Source organism: Lepisma saccharinum, chromosome 2 (assembly GCF_977018435.1).
Source record: "Lepisma saccharinum chromosome 2, izLepSacc3.1, whole genome shotgun sequence".
Classification (NCBI taxonomy): Eukaryota; Metazoa; Arthropoda; class Insecta; order Zygentoma; family Lepismatidae; genus Lepisma; species Lepisma saccharinum.
In genome coordinates this window covers 210,345,424-210,367,340 of record NC_139230.1, presented here as the reverse complement: position 1 = coordinate 210,367,340, position 21,917 = coordinate 210,345,424, and the positions used below count along the sequence as shown (strand labels likewise).

Here is a 21,917-nt window from a genome sequence, read left to right as displayed (position 1 = left end):
GTTTGTGTAACTGTTCAGACACTGTAGAAAGCAAATCCTTTTCCAGCAATACTCAAGGTCTTCTGAAGGTGGGAATGAACCACGTGATATTCTCGGCGTAACCCTTTTAGAAAAAGCTCATATACCTATATAATTTTAAATGTATGGTTGAGTGGGAAAACAAGGCTTTGTACGGCCTTAACTCCGCCATTTAAAACAAGGCATTAATAAATAAATAAACGACTACCTAGTCAAGACAAGAACCCGCATATAATTACTAATCTTTTCGTTTTCCTTAATATTATTATTATTATCGTCTGCTGAATGTGTCGCGAATTTTATAATTTAATTCAATTACACGTTCCGATATTTTCAAGGAAGAAGTATAGCCTATTATTATTAAAGTTGTCATACTAAGCTCTTCCCTCTTAAAATGTTTCTAATAAAATAAATAAAACAATAGGACAATTTAATAAACATACATTATAAACCGCCATCCACCGAAAACTATAAAGAGAAACCTACTGGCCGAGTGGAGACTCGAACAGCCGATCAAAATGTCAGGCTGAGTTTATTAAGGAGAATGCCCTAACATACTTTACCCTGTCCCGTCCATCTCTGGAGCAAGGCCGCACATAGCGGCAGAGAACGGGTGGGCAGAGCGAAGCAGTACACTCTGCTGGGAAGGCTGGTAACTGCAGTCGCTCCCCCTCCACGAAATCCCATTCCCTTTCACGTGTTCATCGGTGGAGCCGTCTCGACTTGCGCAGAGACATGTTTCCGTGCGCCTGCTCCAGAGATAACTGAGACAGAGTGTACTCCACCTCTCCTTCTACAATCTCTTCTGGGTTCGCTAGATACGTTGGCGTGTTCCGTCCAACCAATTGTTGCAACTTTTCAATACGATAGATCTATCCATATATTTTCCTCATAAATTATAGTTTGTGTCCATGAAAAATTTTATATCGTTTGCGTGGGATTATATTGGAAATATAAGCAGCTGCTTTCAAATCCTCCCACAAGTCAAAAGCTGATGATAAACAGTGTTAAAAAATGTAAATAATTTCCTTCAAGTTATCTGCAGCAATAGCAATTTTGACAAATGAAACAGGAGCAAAGAATGTGTAGTAAAATGTATCAATGGAAAGTGTCGTCAAGAATAAGTAAATACACCAATTACATATCTGTTATAACATCACTAAGAACTCGACGTACCGGATGTTACTTTTTCGTACGGGAGGTGCCCGACCCTGTGGCCGAGTGGTTAGCACATCGCGCTGCGACGCCAAGGGTCCCGGGTTCGAATCCCGGTCGGGCTTGGTTGTTTGTGAATGTCCATTCATCATTTCATCACTCATCCCCATCTTCGCAAATTAGCCTAGAGGCACAAAACGCGAAGTCAAATAAATTAAATCAATCAATCAATCAATCGTACGGGAGGTTTGCTATACTGAACTGCATTGTTGTTACATCGAGCAGATTTCGACTTTCAAATTTTCAAAGGTGCACAATTTCTTCCGCTCACGGGTGTACAGACTTATCTGGGTTATAACACTTCCCTTAACCTTCAATAGAATCATTACAACCCAGAAGTGTCCGTGACTGTACATACTTGTGAATTAACATTTCTATTATGATCTTTATCTATTTCTAATATGATCTCGATCGATAATCAACATCATTTTAACATTATGTTAAATATTTTTAGTGGTGTAGTCATGCTGGGGATCTCCATAGCGCCGCCGGGTATGATGGTGATAATAATAATAATTGTGATAATAATAACAAATACCATTTGATCAACTATGACATCATACTGTGTAGCTTAACGTATTTACTACTAGTGTTTTATGTCATTGTGTTGCAGTGTGTAAAGCGCCCCGGTACTATTTATTTCACGACTACGCCACTGGTTATATCAATTATTATTATTATTATTATTGTTATTGTTTCTATTGAATAATATGAAGGACCAATTTGGTTCCTTCTCCAAAAAGTAATGATGGTGAATCTGACCTACCTGCAGAGGAAAATAAGAAAGAAAAGTTAGTTACCCATGCCGAAAGATTTCTTTGTATTATAAGACGGCCTCAAAGTTTCTTCAGCGAGAACCTTATGATAAATGGATTTTCTTCGTGTTTTGAAAAACGAATAAAGTAGAAATCTTTAAAAGTGTCTATGTTTTCTAATTCGAATACAAATCTTTCAAAGTATTTTGAATTTAACAGCTACGGATGGAGAACTTTGTTGTAATTTAATATTGCTCTACAGCGCCATCTCTTATCGTAATATGCAATGAATTTACACCAATGTTGTCTCTGTTGAAACTCGTGCATACATGAATCAAAACTTCTATACTCGAATGTAATGTGGGTGTGGAATGTCCTTCATTATAGTATATTATGCTATTATTATTATTTTTTTTGTCTCTTCTTTTTCTCTTCAAGGTTAATCGCGTCTATAAGAATGAATCATGAACTGATGAAATCGATAAAAGAACATTAATCACAATGACATGTCCAGCATTCTGTACCGGGATTCGAACATAGAACACCTGTCTTTTAAGCGCGCTACGCTAACCGCTCCATCAGAATAGACACTCGGGAAACAAGGTTTCGATCCTCACAGGTAGGAATTTTTTGTCGATCACTACATAATAGGTTCTGGGCCTCATTCAGCCTCCTATCAATGGGCCCTTGGAGGCCCCGGTAGGTAAAGACGGCTAGGGCGTGGTACTAACCACATCTCCTACTGAGATCCTCGCCCTCGCGCTCTGGTGATAATAAGAGTAACGTATGCGCTCGAAACGGGCATGGATGTTTGCGAGTGTCCATAAATTTCGTTATATAACAAATCACTCATTCCCATCTTCGCAAATTAGCCAACAGTGGCACAAAAGCCAAGTAAAATAAAGCAAATCAATAATCGCACCAGGTTGGGGATGTCCACCCAAGCCCAAAATACTTTCTAAGACACCTACTAATCATTGATGAAAAAAATCTCTACATTCAAACTTCCTACAGAACCATAGCTATGATGTGAATGAATGTTGATAGGATAAAATTGATGAAGGGGCAATCGCAATCACATATGTACAGTACACAACACAAGTCGCATTCAGTCCAGAGAGCCTCGTTAGTCTGCAGAATGCAGTCCAGGATGTACTACGTGTAATTGAGGTTGACAATTGGGTGTCCGAAAAGAAGTTACATTGTTAAGTGTTAAACGTGTTTCTTATATTGCACTCATGAATTTAATTATGATATTAATTCTCTACTCTTTAATTATGTACAATCACCGGCAATTAAAATGGGAAACCTAGGTCCTCGGTCACTCGCTTCTCCTGCAAGGTGTTATGTGTGTTGCCTGACTCTACGGCGGTGGTAGAAGTTGCCATTGAAAATTTGCTATTAAAACTCACATATCGGCGTTGAGTTAGGCAACACACACAACGCCTTGCAGGGAAGTGAGAATTTCAAGATATAGGTGTCCCATTTTTATTGCCTGTGACTGTACAATGTGTCCGAAATTTAATAGAGAATTCATTTCATTTATCGTTCTTTGAAGGTTTTTCACTGCAACCTCTAATCTTTCACATCTTGCGCCTCACGTTTCTAGCGATTGTATGGAATTAATTTAAAGTACCGTCAGTAGATAAAGGGTTAATTTAATATCATGTATTTGTTCCTGGTATACTTTCCCCGTTAACCATTCCTACCAATGCTATTTTGGCATGCAGTTCCTTCTTAGCTAGTGCCCCAGCAAAATTATTTTTCTCTTCTTGATTATTACTAGCATTGCTCTTTTTCACCAACTGTTCACAGAAAATTCACAGTATAATATGGATAATAATATCTTCCTTGAAATCGCATGTATGAAAATGTTTCCACTTAGATCAATTATTACCAACAAAATTACCTTTGTTACGAGATAAGAACGATTGTTGAAGGAAGAATATTACACCTCGCAGGCTAATTTCCTTCCCATAAGTTGTGTCTTACTTCCATTACTTCCAGTCCAAAGTTTCCCCATAATGAGATACACTTAACAATCTCGCACTAAGGCGTCGTCCTTGAGGGTAATAGCCCATCTGCCTACTCACAAGAATAGCTACTTACGTACTTATCCGTTCAGATAACTCAAACAAGTATTTATAACAAATTGAATAAGAGTATATAGTAATACAAAATTTAACAGTGCACAAATTGTACAAACACGAACATGAATAAACAAAGGGACACGTTCTGAGATCTCCAAGAAAACACTCCAAAATCAGTTTGTACGTCTTCTGCAATTTGAAATTTATCATACTAAAACCTAACCTACATATATTTTTGGAAGATAAATTTCAAATCTTTTTCTCCATCTGGGCATTGATTGAATAACATAACATCTCTGGCACACCTGGTACTACCCTCTGTTGCCAGTACACAGTGCAATTTTGAAGAAAAAAAAAACATACTTTTTTGTACATATTCCATATTTAACCTCATAAAATCGTTAGTAATGCATAAAATGCGTAGAAATTTATCTTTCTTTTATCGGATCGATACGAGGGCCACTATTTATATTTTGAGCCTTCGCAACACTGATTGAAATTAGGCGCGATTTGACGTTTGCACGGAATCGTCTGGCATTATTGACCATAAAGTACTTCAAATGTTTTGTCAATAGCTTGATTTGTGTTGTTTATGTTGCCTTGGAGATTGCGCGACAACAATAAAATGGAATTAACTCGTGAACATTTTCGTGCGATGATTTTATTACGACTTTCGACGTGGATTATCAAGACAAGAGTGCATCGATCAACTTACTTCCACATTTGGCGATAAAGCCCCATCCTTTGCCACTGTGAAACGCTGGTATAACGAATTTAATCGTGGCCGCCATTCGCTCACCGATGAGATTCGCGAAGGTCGTCCAAAATCAGTTGTTGTTCAAGAAAACATTGATTCTGTGAAAAACCTAATACTGCAAGATCGTCATGTGACATACTGTGAGGTTAAGGCAACCATAGGCATTAGTTCCACCAGCATATATAAAATATTACATGATCATTTAGCTGTGAGAAAGGTATGTTCTCGTTGGATCCCACACAATTTGACAAAAACTCAAAAAGACGCACGCGTCAATTGGTGCAAACAAATGCTCAATAAATACAATCGTGGTGCTTCAAAAGACGTATATAAGATTGCAACAGGTGACGAATCATGGATATATGCATATGAGCCGGAACGTAAACAGCAGTCGACTGTATGGGTGTTTCAAGATGAACCCAATCCAACAAAAGTTGTTCGCGCTCGAAGCACATCGAAACAAATGGTCGCCTGTTTTTCGGGAAAACTATTCATGTGGCAACTGTGCCTTTAGAGGAACGTAGAACGGTCAACTCTGAATGGTACACAACAATTTGTTTGCCAGAGGTCTTCGGTCAAATACGGAAAACAAACAAACGCCGTTGGATCATTCTTCATCAAGACAATGCCAGCTGTCACACATCTCGTCTAACAACCGACTTTATGAACAGTCAAAAAATCGAATTGATGGGTCATCCGCCGTACAGTCCTGATTTGGCACCCAATGACTTCTTCTTGTTCCCGAATGTCAAGAATAAATTGCGTGGACAACGATTTTCGTCGGCGGAAGACGCCGTTGATGCGTTCAAAAACCATATTATGGAGGTGTCTCAAGAAGATTGGAAAAACTGCTTTGACAAATGGTTCGAACTAATGCAAAAGTGTATTGACCATAAAGGAGAATACGTCGAAAAACAATATAGCAGGTTTCAATACCAAATTCCTGTTTTTTCATTGTTAGGCTCAAAATATAAATAGTGACCCTCGTATATACCAACGCAGATCATATCGAACATTTTTACAAGTGACTCCACAGCTGTCTCCTTTCCAGGTTTGTTTTTACTTCGTACAAAATCTTTTTACACATTAGTAATTCTCCACTCTGAACATTCACGTGGAGCATGATTTTCATGTTTAATATTCTTAAAATATCAACATAGACAAACATACAACCCAGTGTAAGTTTCATATCTCTATTGCTTCTTGCACGAAAGATACGTACGTTCATAATGTCGTTTGTGTAACTGTTCAGACACTGTAGAAAGCAAATCCTTTTCCAGCAATACTCAAGGTCTTCTGAAGGTGGGAATGAACCACGTGATATTCTCGGCGTAACCCTTTTAGAAAAAGCTCATATACCTATATAATTTTAAATGTATGGTTGAGTGGGAAAACAAGGCTTTGTACGGCCTTAACTCCGCCATTTAAAACAAGGCATTAATAAATAAATAAACGACTACCTAGTCAAGACAAGAACCCGCATATAATTACTAATCTTTTCGTTTTCCTTAATATTATTATTATTATCGTCTGCTGAATGTGTCGCGAATTTTATAATTTAATTCAATTACACGTTCCGATATTTTCAAGGAAGAAGTATAGCCTATTATTATTAAAGTTGTTATACTAAGCTCTTCCCTCTTAAAATGTTTCTAATAAAATAAATAAAACAATAGGACAATTTAATAAACATACATTATAAACCGCCATCCACCGAAAACTATAAAGAGAAACCTACTGGCCGAGTGGAGACTCGAACAGCCGATCAAAATGTCAGGCTGAGTTTATTAAGGAGAATGCCCTAACATACTTTACCCTGTCAAGTCCATCTCTGGAGCAAGGCCGCACATAGCGGCAGAGAACGGGTGGGCAGAGCGAAGCAGTACACTCTGCTGGGAAGGCTGGTAACTGCAGTCGCTCCCCCTCCACGAAATCCCATTCCCTTTCACGTGTTCATCGGTGGAGCCGTCTCGACTTGCGCAGAGACATGTTTCCGTGCGCCTGCTCCAGAGATAACTGAGACAGAGTGTACTCCACCTCTCCTTCTACAATCTCTTCTGGGTTCGCTAGATACGTTGGCGTGTTCCGTCCAACCAATTGTTGCAACTTTTCAATACGATAGATCTATCCATATATTTTCCTCATAAATTATAGTTTGTGTCCATGAAAAATTTTATATCGTTTGCGTGGGATTATATTGGAAATATAAGCAGCTGCTTTCAAATCCTCCCACAAGTCAAAAGCTGATGATAAACAGTGTTAAAAAATGTAAATAATTTCCTTCAAGTTATCTGCAGCAATAGCAATTTTGACAAATGAAACAGGAGCAAAGAATGTGTAGTAAAATGTATCAATGGAAAGTGTCGTCAAGAATAAGTAAATACACCAATTACATATCTGTTATAACATCACTAAGAACTCGACGTACCGGATGTTACTTTTTCGTACGGGAGGTGCCCGACCCTGTGGCCGAGTGGTTAGCACATCGCGCTGCGACGCCAAGGGTCCCGGGTTCGAATCCCGGTCGGGCTTGGTTGTTTGTGAATGTCCATTCATCATTTCATCACTCATCCCCATCTTCGCAAATTAGCCTAGAGGCACAAAACGCGAAGTCAAATAAATTAAATCAATCAATCAATCAATCAATCAATCGTACGGGAGGTTTGCTATACTGAACTGCATTGTTGTTACATCGAGCAGATTTCGACTTTCAAATTTTCAAAGGTGCACAATTTCTTCCGCTCACGGGTGTACAGACTTATCTGGGTTATAACACTTCCCTTAACCTTCAATAGAATCATTACAACCCAGAAGTGTCCGTGACTGTACATACTTGTGAATTAACATTTCTATTATGATCTTTATCTATTTCTAATATGATCTCGATCGATAATCAACATCATTTTAACATTATGTTAAATATTTTTAGTGGTGTAGTCATGCTGGGGATCTCCATAGCGCCGCCGGGTATGATGGTGATAATAATAATAATTGTGATAATAATAACAAATACCATTTGATCAACTATGACATCATACTGTGTAGCTTAACGTATTTACTACTAGTGTTTTATGTCATTGTGTTGCAGTGTGTAAAGCGCCCCGGTACTATTTATTTCACGACTACGCCACTGGTTATATCAATTATTATTATTATTATTATTGTTATTGTTTCTATTGAATAATATGAAGGACCAATTTGGTTCCTTCTCCAAAAAGTAATGATGGTGAATCTGACCTACCTGCAGAGGAAAATAAGAAAGAAAAGTTAGTTACCCATGCCGAAAGATTTCTTTGTATTATAAGACGGCCTCAAAGTTTCTTCAGCGAGAACCTTATGATAAATGGATTTTCTTCGTGTTTTGAAAAACGAATAAAGTAGAAATCTTTAAAAGTGTCTATGTTTTCTAATTCGAATACAAATCTTTCAAAGTATTTTGAATTTAACAGCTACGGATGGAGAACTTTGTTGTAATTTAATATTGCTCTACAGCGCCATCTCTTATCGTAATATGCAATGAATTTACACCAATGTTGTCTCTGTTGAAACTCGTGCATACATGAATCAAAACTTCTATACTCGAATGTAATGTGGGTGTGGAATGTCCTTCATTATAGTATATTATGCTATTATTATTATTTTTTTTGTCTCTTCTTTTTCTCTTCAAGGTTAATCGCGTCTATAAGAATGAATCATGAACTCATGAAATCGATAAAAGAACATTAATCACAATGACATGTCCAGCATTCTGTACCGGGATTCGAACATAGAACACCTGTCTTTTAAGCGCGCTACGCTAACCGCTCCATCAGAATAGACACTCGGGAAACAAGGTTTCGATCCTCACAGGTAGGAATTTTTTGTCGATCACTACATAATAGGTTCTGGGCCTCATTCAGCCTCCTATCAATGGGCCCTTGGAGGCCCCGGTAGGTAAAGACGGCTAGGGCGTGGTACTAACCACATCTCCTACTGAGATCCTCGCCCTCGCGCTCTGGTGATAATAAGAGTAACGTATGCGCTCGAAACGGGCATGGATGTTTGCGAGTGTCCATAAATTTCGTTATATAACAAATCACTCATTCCCATCTTCGCAAATTAGCCAACAGTGGCACAAAAGCCAAGTAAAATAAAGCAAATCAATAATCGCACCAGGTTGGGGATGTCCACCCAAGCCCAAAATACTTTCTAAGACACCTACTAATCATTGATGAAAAAAATCTCTACATTCAAACTTCCTACAGAACCATAGCTATGATGTGAATGAATGTTGATAGGATAAAATTGATGAAGGGGCAATCGCAATCACATATGTACAGTACACAACACAAGTCGCATTCAGTCCAGAGAGCCTCGTTAGTCTGCAGAATGCAGTCCAGGATGTACTACGTGTAATTGAGGTTGACAATTGGGTGTCCGAAAAGAAGTTACATTGTTAAGTGTTAAACGTGTTTCTTATATTGCACTCATGAATTTAATTATGATATTAATTCTCTACTCTTTAATTATGTACAATCACCGGCAATTAAAATGGGAAACCTAGGTCCTCGGTCACTCGCTTCTCCTGCAAGGTGTTATGTGTGTTGCCTGACTCTACGGCGGTGGTAGAAGTTGCCATTGAAAATTTGCTATTAAAACTCACATATCGGCGTTGAGTTAGGCAACACACACAACGCCTTGCAGGGAAGTGAGAATTTCAAGATATAGGTGTCCCATTTTTATTGCCTGTGACTGTACAATGTGTCCGAAATTTAATAGAGAATTCATTTCATTTATCGTTCTTTGAAGGTTTTTCACTGCAACCTCTAATCTTTCACATCTTGCGCCTCACGTTTCTAGCGATTGTATGGAATTAATTTAAAGTACCGTCAGTAGATAAAGGGTTAATTTAATATCATGTATTTGTTCCTGGTATACTTTCCCCGTTAACCATTCCTACCAATGCTATTTTGGCATGCAGTTCCTTCTTAGCTAGTGCCCCAGCAAAATTATTTTTCTCTTCTTGATTATTACTAGCATTGCTCTTTTTCACCAACTGTTCACAGAAAATTCACAGTATAATATGGATAATAATATCTTCCTTGAAATCGCATGTATGAAAATGTTTCCACTTAGATCAATTATTACCAACAAAATTACCTTTGTTACGAGATAAGAACGATTGTTGAAGGAAGAATATTACACCTCGCAGGCTAATTTCCTTCCCATAAGTTGTGTCTTACTTCCATTACTTCCAGTCCAAAGTTTCCCCATAATGAGATACACTTAACAATCTCGCACTAAGGCGTCGTCCTTGAGGGTAATAGCCCATCTGCCTACTCACAAGAATAGCTACTTACGTACTTATCCGTTCAGATAACTCAAACAAGTATTTATAACAAATTGAATAAGAGTATATAGTAATACAAAATTTAACAGTGCACAAATTGTACAAACACGAACATGAATAAACAAAGGGACACGTTCTGAGATCTCCAAGAAAACACTCCAAAATCAGTTTGTACGTCTTCTGCAATTTGAAATTTATCATACTAAAACCTAACCTACATATATTTTTGGAAGATAAATTTCAAATCTTTTTCTCCATCTGGGCATTGATTGAATAACATAACATCTCTGGCACACCTGGTACTACCCTCTGTTGCCAGTACACAGTGCAATTTTGAAGAAAAAAAAAACATACTTTTTTGTACATATTCCATATTTAACCTCATAAAATCGTTAGTAATGCATAAAATGCGTAGAAATTTATCTTTCTTTTATCGGATCGATACGAGGGCCACTATTTATATTTTGAGCCTTCGCAACACTGATTGAAATTAGGCGCGATTTGACGTTTGCACGGAATCGTCTGGCATTATTGACCATAAAGTACTTCAAATGTTTTGTCAATAGCTTGATTTGTGTTGTTTATGTTGCCTTGGAGATTGCGCGACAACAATAAAATGGAATTAACTCGTGAACATTTTCGTGCGATGATTTTATTACGACTTTCGACGTGGATTATCAAGACAAGAGTGCATCGATCAACTTACTTCCACATTTGGCGATAAAGCCCCATCCTTTGCCACTGTGAAACGCTGGTATAACGAATTTAATCGTGGCCGCCATTCGCTCACCGATGAGATTCGCGAAGGTCGTCCAAAATCAGTTGTTGTTCAAGAAAACATTGATTCTGTGAAAAACCTAATACTGCAAGATCGTCATGTGACATACTGTGAGGTTGAGGCAACCATAGGCATTAGTTCCACCAGCATATATAAAATATTACATGATCATTTAGCTGTGAGAAAGGTATGTTCTCGTTGGATCCCACACAATTTGACAAAAACTCAAAAAGACGCACGCGTCAATTGGTGCAAACAAATGCTCAATAAATACAATCGTGGTGCTTCAAAAGACGTATATAAGATTGCAACAGGTGACGAATCATGGATATATGCATATGAGCCGGAACGTAAACAGCAGTCGACTGTATGGGTGTTTCAAGATGAACCCAATCCAACAAAAGTTGTTCGCGCTCGAAGCACATCGAAACAAATGGTCGCCTGTTTTTCGGGAAAACTATTCATGTGGCAACTGTGCCTTTAGAGGAACGTAGAACGGTCAACTCTGAATGGTACACAACAATTTGTTTGCCAGAGGTCTTCGGTCAAATACGGAAAACAAACAAACGCCGTTGGATCATTCTTCATCAAGACAATGCCAGCTGTCACACATCTCGTCTAACAACCGACTTTATGAACAGTCAAAAAATCGAATTGATGGGTCATCCGCCGTACAGTCCTGATTTGGCACCCAATGACTTCTTCTTGTTCCCGAATGTCAAGAATAAATTGCGTGGACAACGATTTTCGTCGGCGGAAGACGCCGTTGATGCGTTCAAAAACCATATTATGGAGGTGTCTCAAGAAGATTGGAAAAACTGCTTTGACAAATGGTTCGAACTAATGCAAAAGTGTATTGACCATAAAGGAGAATACGTCGAAAAACAATATAGCAGGTTTCAATACCAAATTCCTGTTTTTTCATTGTTAGGCTCAAAATATAAATAGTGACCCTCGTATATACCAACGCAGATCATATCGAACATTTTTACAAGTGACTCCACAGCTGTCTCCTTTCCAGGTTTGTTTTTACTTCGTACAAAATCTTTTTACACATTAGTAATTCTCCACTCTGAACATTCACGTGGAGCATGATTTTCATGTTTAATATTCTTAAAATATCAACATAGACAAACATACAACCCAGTGTAAGTTTCATATCTCTATTGCTTCTTGCACGAAAGATACGTACGTTCATAATGTCGTTTGTGTAACTGTTCAGACACTGTAGAAAGCAAATCCTTTTCCAGCAATACTCAAGGTCTTCTGAAGGTGGGAATGAACCACGTGATATTCTCGGCGTAACCCTTTTAGAAAAAGCTCATATACCTATATAATTTTAAATGTATGGTTGAGTGGGAAAACAAGGCTTTGTACGGCCTTAACTCCGCCATTTAAAACAAGGCATTAATAAATAAATAAACGACTACCTAGTCAAGACAAGAACCCGCATATAATTACTAATCTTTTCGTTTTCCTTAATATTATTATTATTATCGTCTGCTGAATGTGTCGCGAATTTTATAATTTAATTCAATTACACGTTCCGATATTTTCAAGGAAGAAGTATAGCCTATTATTATTAAAGTTGTCATACTAAGCTCTTCCCTCTTAAAATGTTTCTAATAAAATAAATAAAACAATAGGACAATTTAATAAACATACATTATAAACCGCCATCCACCGAAAACTATAAAGAGAAACCTACTGGCCGAGTGGAGACTCGAACAGCCGATCAAAATGTCAGGCTGAGTTTATTAAGGAGAATGCCCTAACATACTTTACCCTGTCAAGTCCATCTCTGGAGCAAGGCCGCACATAGCGGCAGAGAACGGGTGGGCAGAGCGAAGCAGTACACTCTGCTGGGAAGGCTGGTAACTGCAGTCGCTCCCCCTCCACGAAATCCCATTCCCTTTCACGTGTTCATCGGTGGAGCCGTCTCGACTTGCGCAGAGACATGTTTCCGTGCGCCTGCTCCAGAGATAACTGAGACAGAGTGTACTCCACCTCTCCTTCTACAATCTCTTCTGGGTTCGCTAGATACGTTGGCGTGTTCCGTCCAACCAATTGTTGCAACTTTTCAATACGATAGATCTATCCATATATTTTCCTCATAAATTATAGTTTGTGTCCATGAAAAATTTTATATCGTTTGCGTGGGATTATATTGGAAATATAAGCAGCTGCTTTCAAATCCTCCCACAAGTCAAAAGCTGATGATAAACAGTGTTAAAAAATGTAAATAATTTCCTTCAAGTTATCTGCAGCAATAGCAATTTTGACAAATGAAACAGGAGCAAAGAATGTGTAGTAAAATGTATCAATGGAAAGTGTCGTCAAGAATAAGTAAATACACCAATTACATATCTGTTATAACATCACTAAGAACTCGACGTACCGGATGTTACTTTTTCGTACGGGAGGTGCCCGACCCTGTGGCCGAGTGGTTAGCACATCGCGCTGCGACGCCAAGGGTCCCGGGTTCGAATCCCGGTCGGGCTTGGTTGTTTGTGAATGTCCATTCATCATTTCATCACTCATCCCCATCTTCGCAAATTAGCCTAGAGGCACAAAACGCGAAGTCAAATAAATTAAATCAATCAATCAATCAATCAATCAATCGTACGGGAGGTTTGCTATACTGAACTGCATTGTTGTTACATCGAGCAGATTTCGACTTTCAAATTTTCAAAGGTGCACAATTTCTTCCGCTCACGGGTGTACAGACTTATCTGGGTTATAACACTTCCCTTAACCTTCAATAGAATCATTACAACCCAGAAGTGTCCGTGACTGTACATACTTGTGAATTAACATTTCTATTATGATCTTTATCTATTTCTAATATGATCTCGATCGATAATCAACATCATTTTAACATTATGTTAAATATTTTTAGTGGTGTAGTCATGCTGGGGATCTCCATAGCGCCGCCGGGTATGATGGTGATAATAATAATAATTGTGATAATAATAACAAATACCATTTGATCAACTATGACATCATACTGTGTAGCTTAACGTATTTACTACTAGTGTTTTATGTCATTGTGTTGCAGTGTGTAAAGCGCCCCGGTACTATTTATTTCACGACTACGCCACTGGTTATATCAATTATTATTATTATTATTATTGTTATTGTTTCTATTGAATAATATGAAGGACCAATTTGGTTCCTTCTCCAAAAAGTAATGATGGTGAATCTGACCTACCTGCAGAGGAAAATAAGAAAGAAAAGTTAGTTACCCATGCCGAAAGATTTCTTTGTATTATAAGACGGCCTCAAAGTTTCTTCAGCGAGAACCTTATGATAAATGGATTTTCTTCGTGTTTTGAAAAACGAATAAAGTAGAAATCTTTAAAAGTGTCTATGTTTTCTAATTCGAATACAAATCTTTCAAAGTATTTTGAATTTAACAGCTACGGATGGAGAACTTTGTTGTAATTTAATATTGCTCTACAGCGCCATCTCTTATCGTAATATGCAATGAATTTACACCAATGTTGTCTCTGTTGAAACTCGTGCATACATGAATCAAAACTTCTATACTCGAATGTAATGTGGGTGTGGAATGTCCTTCATTATAGTATATTATGCTATTATTATTATTTTTTTTGTCTCTTCTTTTTCTCTTCAAGGTTAATCGCGTCTATAAGAATGAATCATGAACTGATGAAATCGATAAAAGAACATTAATCACAATGACATGTCCAGCATTCTGTACCGGGATTCGAACATAGAACACCTGTCTTTTAAGCGCGCTACGCTAACCGCTCCATCAGAATAGACACTCGGGAAACAAGGTTTCGATCCTCACAGGTAGGAATTTTTTGTCGATCACTACATAATAGGTTCTGGGCCTCATTCAGCCTCCTATCAATGGGCCCTTGGAGGCCCCGGTAGGTAAAGACGGCTAGGGCGTGGTACTAACCACATCTCCTACTGAGATCCTCGCCCTCGCGCTCTGGTGATAATAAGAGTAACGTATGCGCTCGAAACGGGCATGGATGTTTGCGAGTGTCCATAAATTTCGTTATATAACAAATCACTCATTCCCATCTTCGCAAATTAGCCAACAGTGGCACAAAAGCCAAGTAAAATAAAGCAAATCAATAATCGCACCAGGTTGGGGATGTCCACCCAAGCCCAAAATACTTTCTAAGACACCTACTAATCATTGATGAAAAAAATCTCTACATTCAAACTTCCTACAGAACCATAGCTATGATGTGAATGAATGTTGATAGGATAAAATTGATGAAGGGGCAATCGCAATCACATATGTACAGTACACAACACAAGTCGCATTCAGTCCAGAGAGCCTCGTTAGTCTGCAGAATGCAGTCCAGGATGTACTACGTGGAATTGAGGTTGACAATTGGGTGTCCGAAAAGAAGTTACATTGTTAAGTGTTAAACGTGTTTCTTATATTGCACTCATGAATTTAATTATGATATTAATTCTCTACTCTTTAATTATGTACAATCACCGGCAATTAAAATGGGAAACCTAGGTCCTCGGTCACTCGCTTCTCCTGCAAGGTGTTATGTGTGTTGCCTGACTCTACGGCGGTGGTAGAAGTTGCCATTGAAAATTTGCTATTAAAACTCACATATCGGCGTTGAGTTAGGCAACACACACAACGCCTTGCAGGGAAGTGAGAATTTCAAGATATAGGTGTCCCATTTTTATTGCCTGTGACTGTACAATGTGTCCGAAATTTAATAGAGAATTCATTTCATTTATCGTTCTTTGAAGGTTTTTCACTGCAACCTCTAATCTTTCACATCTTGCGCCTTACGTTTCTAGCGATTGTATGGAATTAATTTAAAGTACCGTCAGTAGATAAAGGGTTAATTTAATATCATGTATTTGTTCCTGGGATACTTCCCCGTTAACCATTCCTACCAATGCTATTTTGGCATGCAGTTCCTTCTTAGCTAGTGCCCCAGCAAAATTATTTTTCTCTTCTTGATTATTACTAGCATTGCTCTTTTTAACCAACTGTTCACCGAAAATTCACAGTATAATATGTCGAGGAAAAATCTGTAAATTCAAGAAATATAACCTAGAATAGTGATGAAGGGTGTAATCTGCTCGAACCTTGAAATAGTAGAAACTGTTTAGGTATTTGTTTAGCTGTGGGCTCTAATAAAATGTACTGGGGTTGTCGAGAAGTTGTAAAATGTGCGACCAAAGTTACCGTATATTTTCTTAAGGAACAAACATTACCCATTAGCCTTACAGTAGGTGTAATAGCTTCAAATTACGCAGAAAGTACTATATGAGGTTTTCCTGTCGACGTAGAATGAAGTTTTCTTAGGTCATCCAGGTGATTTCTGAAGATGGCTTCAATCTGTCCAAGGCTGACTTCACTCTCATTTTCAATTTATGATAGGAGACTGACGTGGAACTTGAATGCTTAGTTCGGTCCAAGTTGCGTATTGTTCTGTTTCAGTCCCGATTTTGGACCGTGTTTAAATTGATCCGAAGAAAAGATTCCTGGACCGAATTGAAATACTTTAAAGATAAAAAGTTTCGTTACGGTCCAGAACCCATTTTCTCTCCCGGACCGGAATTGAATTTATTTACAATTCCAGGACATTTAACAACCCTGATTTCATGTAAATACTTACATTTCCCCTTTTCTGTTTCCAGGTGGGCGTTATTCAGTCTTCCCATCCGGTGAACTACACATTCGTCACGTGACTCACGCAGATGGAATCCAGCCCTATCGCTGTGAAACACGTCATCAACTAACAAACGAACAACGACTGAGCGTCGTATCAGGAAGGTAAGGCGATTAGAACTTTAGGCTACATTTTTTTCTGATTTAGACTCTTAACACTTTTCTTACAGATAATGGAAGAAATCTTCTCAGAAATTAATCCTTTTCTCTGCTGCAAGTATCACTGTATTACTTTGAACATAAAGGAAGAAAAGATGGAAGTTCTCTTTCGTTCCGAATGGTTGAAACTAAGACGAATCACGCGCGCTAACGTTACATTGTACCCCTTGCTTGAATAGGATTAGTTCTTTATGCTCTATTTGTAGAAATCTGTTAACAGAGAAGGAACGAAATATCTTGATTCTTTCGTTCTATGTAAGGTTTTGTAACATGGACGACATTAAGGACAGTGAGCAATAGTTCAAAGAACATGAATAATTACCATAAGTGATTAGTGAACCTTCATCATGACGTGGTGGTTAATGTTATTCCGCTTCAATCGAGAAATTATACTTTCCCTGTCGTTTAGGTTACTTCACTGTACTTCAAATTGTCACCAAAACCTAGGTCTACACTCTTATCACAGAAATCTCTGGAGCAAGGCCGCGAATGAAGGTAGAAAAGGGGAGAAAGCTAGGGGTCGGAGCGAAGTAGTACACGCTGCTGAAAAGGCTGGCAGTTGCAGTCGCTTTTTCTGCTTCCACGCAATCCCGTTCCCTTGTACGTGTTCATTGGTCGAGCCCTCTCGAGTCACTGCCTGCGCAGAGACGCTTTCATTCGCTAGCTCAAGAGATTCCCAGGACAGAGTATAGTACGGCTTATACTCTGAACATACCGAAGATAAAAATGGCAAAAGAAGTTTGATAAAATAAATTCGATGCCTCTGAAAACGTTTATGGAATGAAAAATCTTAATGGGTGTGTAAATAGTATATTTTCAACAATGGATACAAGTATCATGGAGCTACAAAAGTTGCTTGTTTCTGTAGTTTCAGCCCACATTCAAGGGATATGGAATATGGCGGTCTTCATTTGTGTTATTAATACCCTTACTAATTTCATGGAACCCAATTTCAATCAACAGCAGTATGAACTATGGTTGTACCTTTTCTTACATACTTCCAACGTATTTTATATATTTACATTTTTACGTATCACCTCAAACTGGGGCAGAGGTTTATGATATTGCAACACGATCTGTTGCCTTTGAAACACCAGTAGCACCGACAGTGAGAATTCCACACAGGTAAAACAGCAAGAGCGAAAAATCATGCGAAACCAAGGCTAACTCGGTAGCTCAGTTGGTAGATCAATGACGCTACAGACCCAGGTTTGAGTCCTGATCAAGCCTGCATTTCTCGCTGAAATGTATACGTAGTTCGTACTCATACAGTAAAGAAATTTGTGTGGCTTTGTTTCTTTCTTTATATTCTCTCCTTGATCAATTACTCCCATTTGTTTCATCTTGTGCCGGCATCCGTGGCGTAGTGGTTATCACAACACGCTACGACTCCAGAGGTCTCGAGTTCGAAGCCAGGTGTTCGTGAATGTTCCTTCATCAATTTCATCATATCGTCACTCATCCTCATCTTCGCGATTATCCAAAAGTGGCAGAAAAGCGAAGAAAATCAATCAATCAATGTTTCATCCTTGCACGTGATTAGATCCGCTCCTAGTCTCGGCTCTTTTCTTGAATGTTCATATCTTTATCTTGAGACGCTTGTGAAGGACGTTCGATAAGAGCTTCTCCTTCATACCATGTCATCTACCCAAAAAACCGTGAGTACTCGCCTATTGTTGAAGAACAAAAAAGGGTCGCACTGACATAAACTGTCCTGAGATAGATGATGATTCGCTGCTTTCCCCGTTTCCGTTTCGGTAGTTGTTGGGGGTCGCTGTTCGAAGAATGATCAGGAGGAGGAAAGGAAGAATCGGGAAATGTGGCTCTAGAGATATCGAAGTCTGACACGCACGGATGAACAAGGTAAGACGGACGAGGCCATTCTATATGGCACTTTTCAGCTTTCTGTTGATTAGTACCCAGAAGGAACAAACTTGAACTTTGGTCTCGACAGTTTTGTGACCTCGCTGTTGGAAGATTGGAAGATTGGAAGGAGAGAGCTAAGGTTCCGGGTTTTTTCTGTTCCCAACGGCATTTTGTTAACAAGATCCGTGCGTTTGTAGGGTCTGGTGAAACTTGTCATTACTGCCAAGCATTGCAGCAAGACTTTTCTGAAAGTGGCGATTCTGAAAAGTGGATGGAATGCATAAAAAGCCTACATTTTGCCCTAAAGATGAATCTTGCGAAAGGAACTAAAGGAACTAATCGCATGCAGCAGACTGGATTGCGTAATAAACTATCATCTCAGGTCATCATTTGTTTTAAGAATACATTCAGATGCTGACACTTGCTGCTTACATGTGATCGTCTTGGCGGGGTGATACAAAATATACGAATCTTACAATACAATACACATTACCAACATATACGTAAGACATGACTTTCAACATTTACAAATTTAAATCTACAATAGAATTTAAAATATAATTCACAGTACTTAATTTGACTTCGAGAGTACAGTTCCTTCCCTTACTCCTTTCGTCCCTTGTCCCCCGCAACTACCGGGAGACATTTCGTAACAAAGGTAAAAGGCGTAACATGGATAGAATTAATATAAAATTTACAAGGTTTACTTTCCATGGGCTTAACTGCCGGCCTCCGGGGCGGAGTGGTCAGCACATCGCGCCACAACGCCAGGTGTCCCGGGTTCGAATTCCGGCCTGGGCATTGGTGTTTGTGAGTGTCCCTTCATCAATTTCATCCTATCATTTCTCAATCCGATCTTCGCGATTGGCCAAAAAGTGGCAGAAATGCTAAGTAAAATGAACTGATCAGTCAACAATGGGCATAACTTTTTTATCCACCCACGTCGTGAAATTTGGAAAACACCCTCGCACTCCTAAAGAGTTACTATACTGTGGGACACGAAAATACTAGCTTCAAGGTCAACCGTCTCCCTCTCCCCTCTTCGCCCCTCGCCAGACGTCGTTGTCGCATTTGTAGCTTCGTCTTTACACGAACGACTGCAGTTTTTTGATGCCTGTGATTCCGTACAGTTGGTTGTTGCTATTACCATGAGTGGCACTAATAATACTGATGACAAATAAAATATCCCTCGTACGCCACAGCAACGAGCGAAACGTTTCGGCATGCACGACCTCTATAAATGAAATGCGATTATTATTGCACATGTGTACAGCTCTTTTCAAACGTTAGCTGATAATGTAGAAATGGCAAATACTATTAATTTCAAACAAGTTCATAAGCTGATTGAAGGCGCATGTGGCGTGGGCAGAACCACTGTTCAAATCATTAAAAGGGTTATAGACAATGCGGAAGGAAATGAAGCCCATTTCATAGCCCACAGAAGAGAGGAATATAATCGGATTATTAGTTTGATAAGGAAGTAGTGCGTAGGTGTCTTTGAAGTTTCTTGTGATCATGGAGAATATCCAACTACCGAGAAGCTGAGACTTGGTTTAGCAGAAAAAATATACTTTCGGGGTTAAGAAAAAAACGTTATGAATATTGCAGAACTTAAAGAAAAGTATTAACAAATTATATTAAAAAATATAAGTATAAACTAAGTATAAAATAATAACGTAAAAGTATAAAATTGTGTATACCCTGACTCATATATCTCTGGAGCAAGGCCGCGCATAGCGGCAGAGAAGGACAGGGGGAAGGAATCAAGTAGGCAGAGCGAAGCAGTACGCGTTGCTGGGAAGGCTGGTACCTGCTGTCGTTTCCCCCTCCACGCAATCCCGTTCCTCTAACGTCTTCATTGGTGAAATCGTCTCGCATCACTACTTGCGCAGAGACTTGATTTGGTTCGCCTGCACCAGACATAGTTGGGACAGTGTGTAATCCGAGGGAGAGAGCATCAGCCCAATATGACAACAAAAGCCTTGGCTACGCGTGGTCGTGAGGCTCGCATTTTCTTTTCCCGCAGTAATAATTAGTATATTTTTATATTCAATTTTTGCATTGAAATAATCTCCCAGACAAGGGTTTATTGTAAGAGCGGCCCTTGAGTCCGAAACACACCCGCTCTAATAAAGATTATTATTATTATTATTAGTAGTAGTAGTAGTAGTATTAGTATTAAAGTTTAATTAAGGTCCGTCAAGGAACAAGACAGATACAACGTGGAATGATCGTCAAAATTTACATTTTGATCTGCCGTAGCTTTGCAAGATTTTGCTACGTGGTTCCAAAAAAATAGCTTTCCATGCAGGGCATTGTTGTGCATGATAAACAACCTACGGAACTCGCAGCTTGCAAGCAAATTTGTCACAACATAGATAATCTGACCAGCGTTTTCAGTATGTACATACGTTCTTTGTACAAAACAAATCTCTTCATACAAATGAATAAATGTTATTTCTGGATGTTGAACTCAACATGTTTACACGAATTGTGCGTAATTATTTCCTCAATAATGTGCTCTCCATTTTCTAAAATCAGATAAAGACAATTTTTGCAGAAAACCAGATGATTATACCTGAGAATTTGTCATAATTCAGACATACGGGCAATTATTCATTAATGTCAGTGAAAACTTGTAATAAATTATCTGAGATCTAACTCTAAAGATCCTTTGTTCTCATATTCAATCAACTGGAATGTGTTAATGAAGAAATCAAAACTATATTACATGGGCGTCACCAGATAATTTTGTTCGTTCGGGTTCAAAAGTCGAAATAATTTATTGGGTTCTTCCTTGGTTACTATGTTTAATTTCCTCTCTTTTCCCGTGCCTCATTCTTTCCAAATTTCTTTTACTCTATTTCTCACACTTTCCTCTGTTTTTCTTTCTTTATTTAATATTTCTTTCTCTATTTAAATTTATATTTTTTCCTCCCTCCCTCCATTCTCTCCCTCACTCACTCAGCCTCCCTCTCATACACACAATCTCGCTGTTACTCTATCTCTTTCTTCCTTCTTCTATTTTTATTGTTCTTCGTCTTCCTATATCTCCTCTTTCTTTTTCTGTCTTAATTGCATTCTATCTTATCTTTCCCTGTCTCTCATTTTTTCCATCTTTCTTTCTCTATATTTCTCTCTCTACTTCCTTTTTCTGTAACTTTTCTATCTTACTTTCTCTTCCTCTGTTTCTTTCTATCTTTCTCTCTCTTTCTTTATTTTCCTTTTCTCTCATTTATTTTCCTTCCCTGTTTCTCTCTC

General features: G+C 38.5%; 1 protein-coding gene across 2 annotated transcripts in view; it reads left to right on the top strand.

Annotated features, from left to right (window-relative positions):
- The window catches only part of LOC145984293 (cell adhesion molecule Dscam1-like), an 875,949-nt gene that overhangs the window by 613,212 nt on the left and 240,820 nt on the right, over positions 1-21,917 (top strand). For both annotated transcript variants that reach the window (XM_083117935.1, XM_083117934.1), the window contains exon 8: positions 16,601-16,736. In XM_083117935.1, coding sequence (XP_082974061.1) covers positions 16,601-16,736 — 136 coding nt within the window. The remainder of the gene's footprint in view (positions 1-16,600; positions 16,737-21,917) is intronic.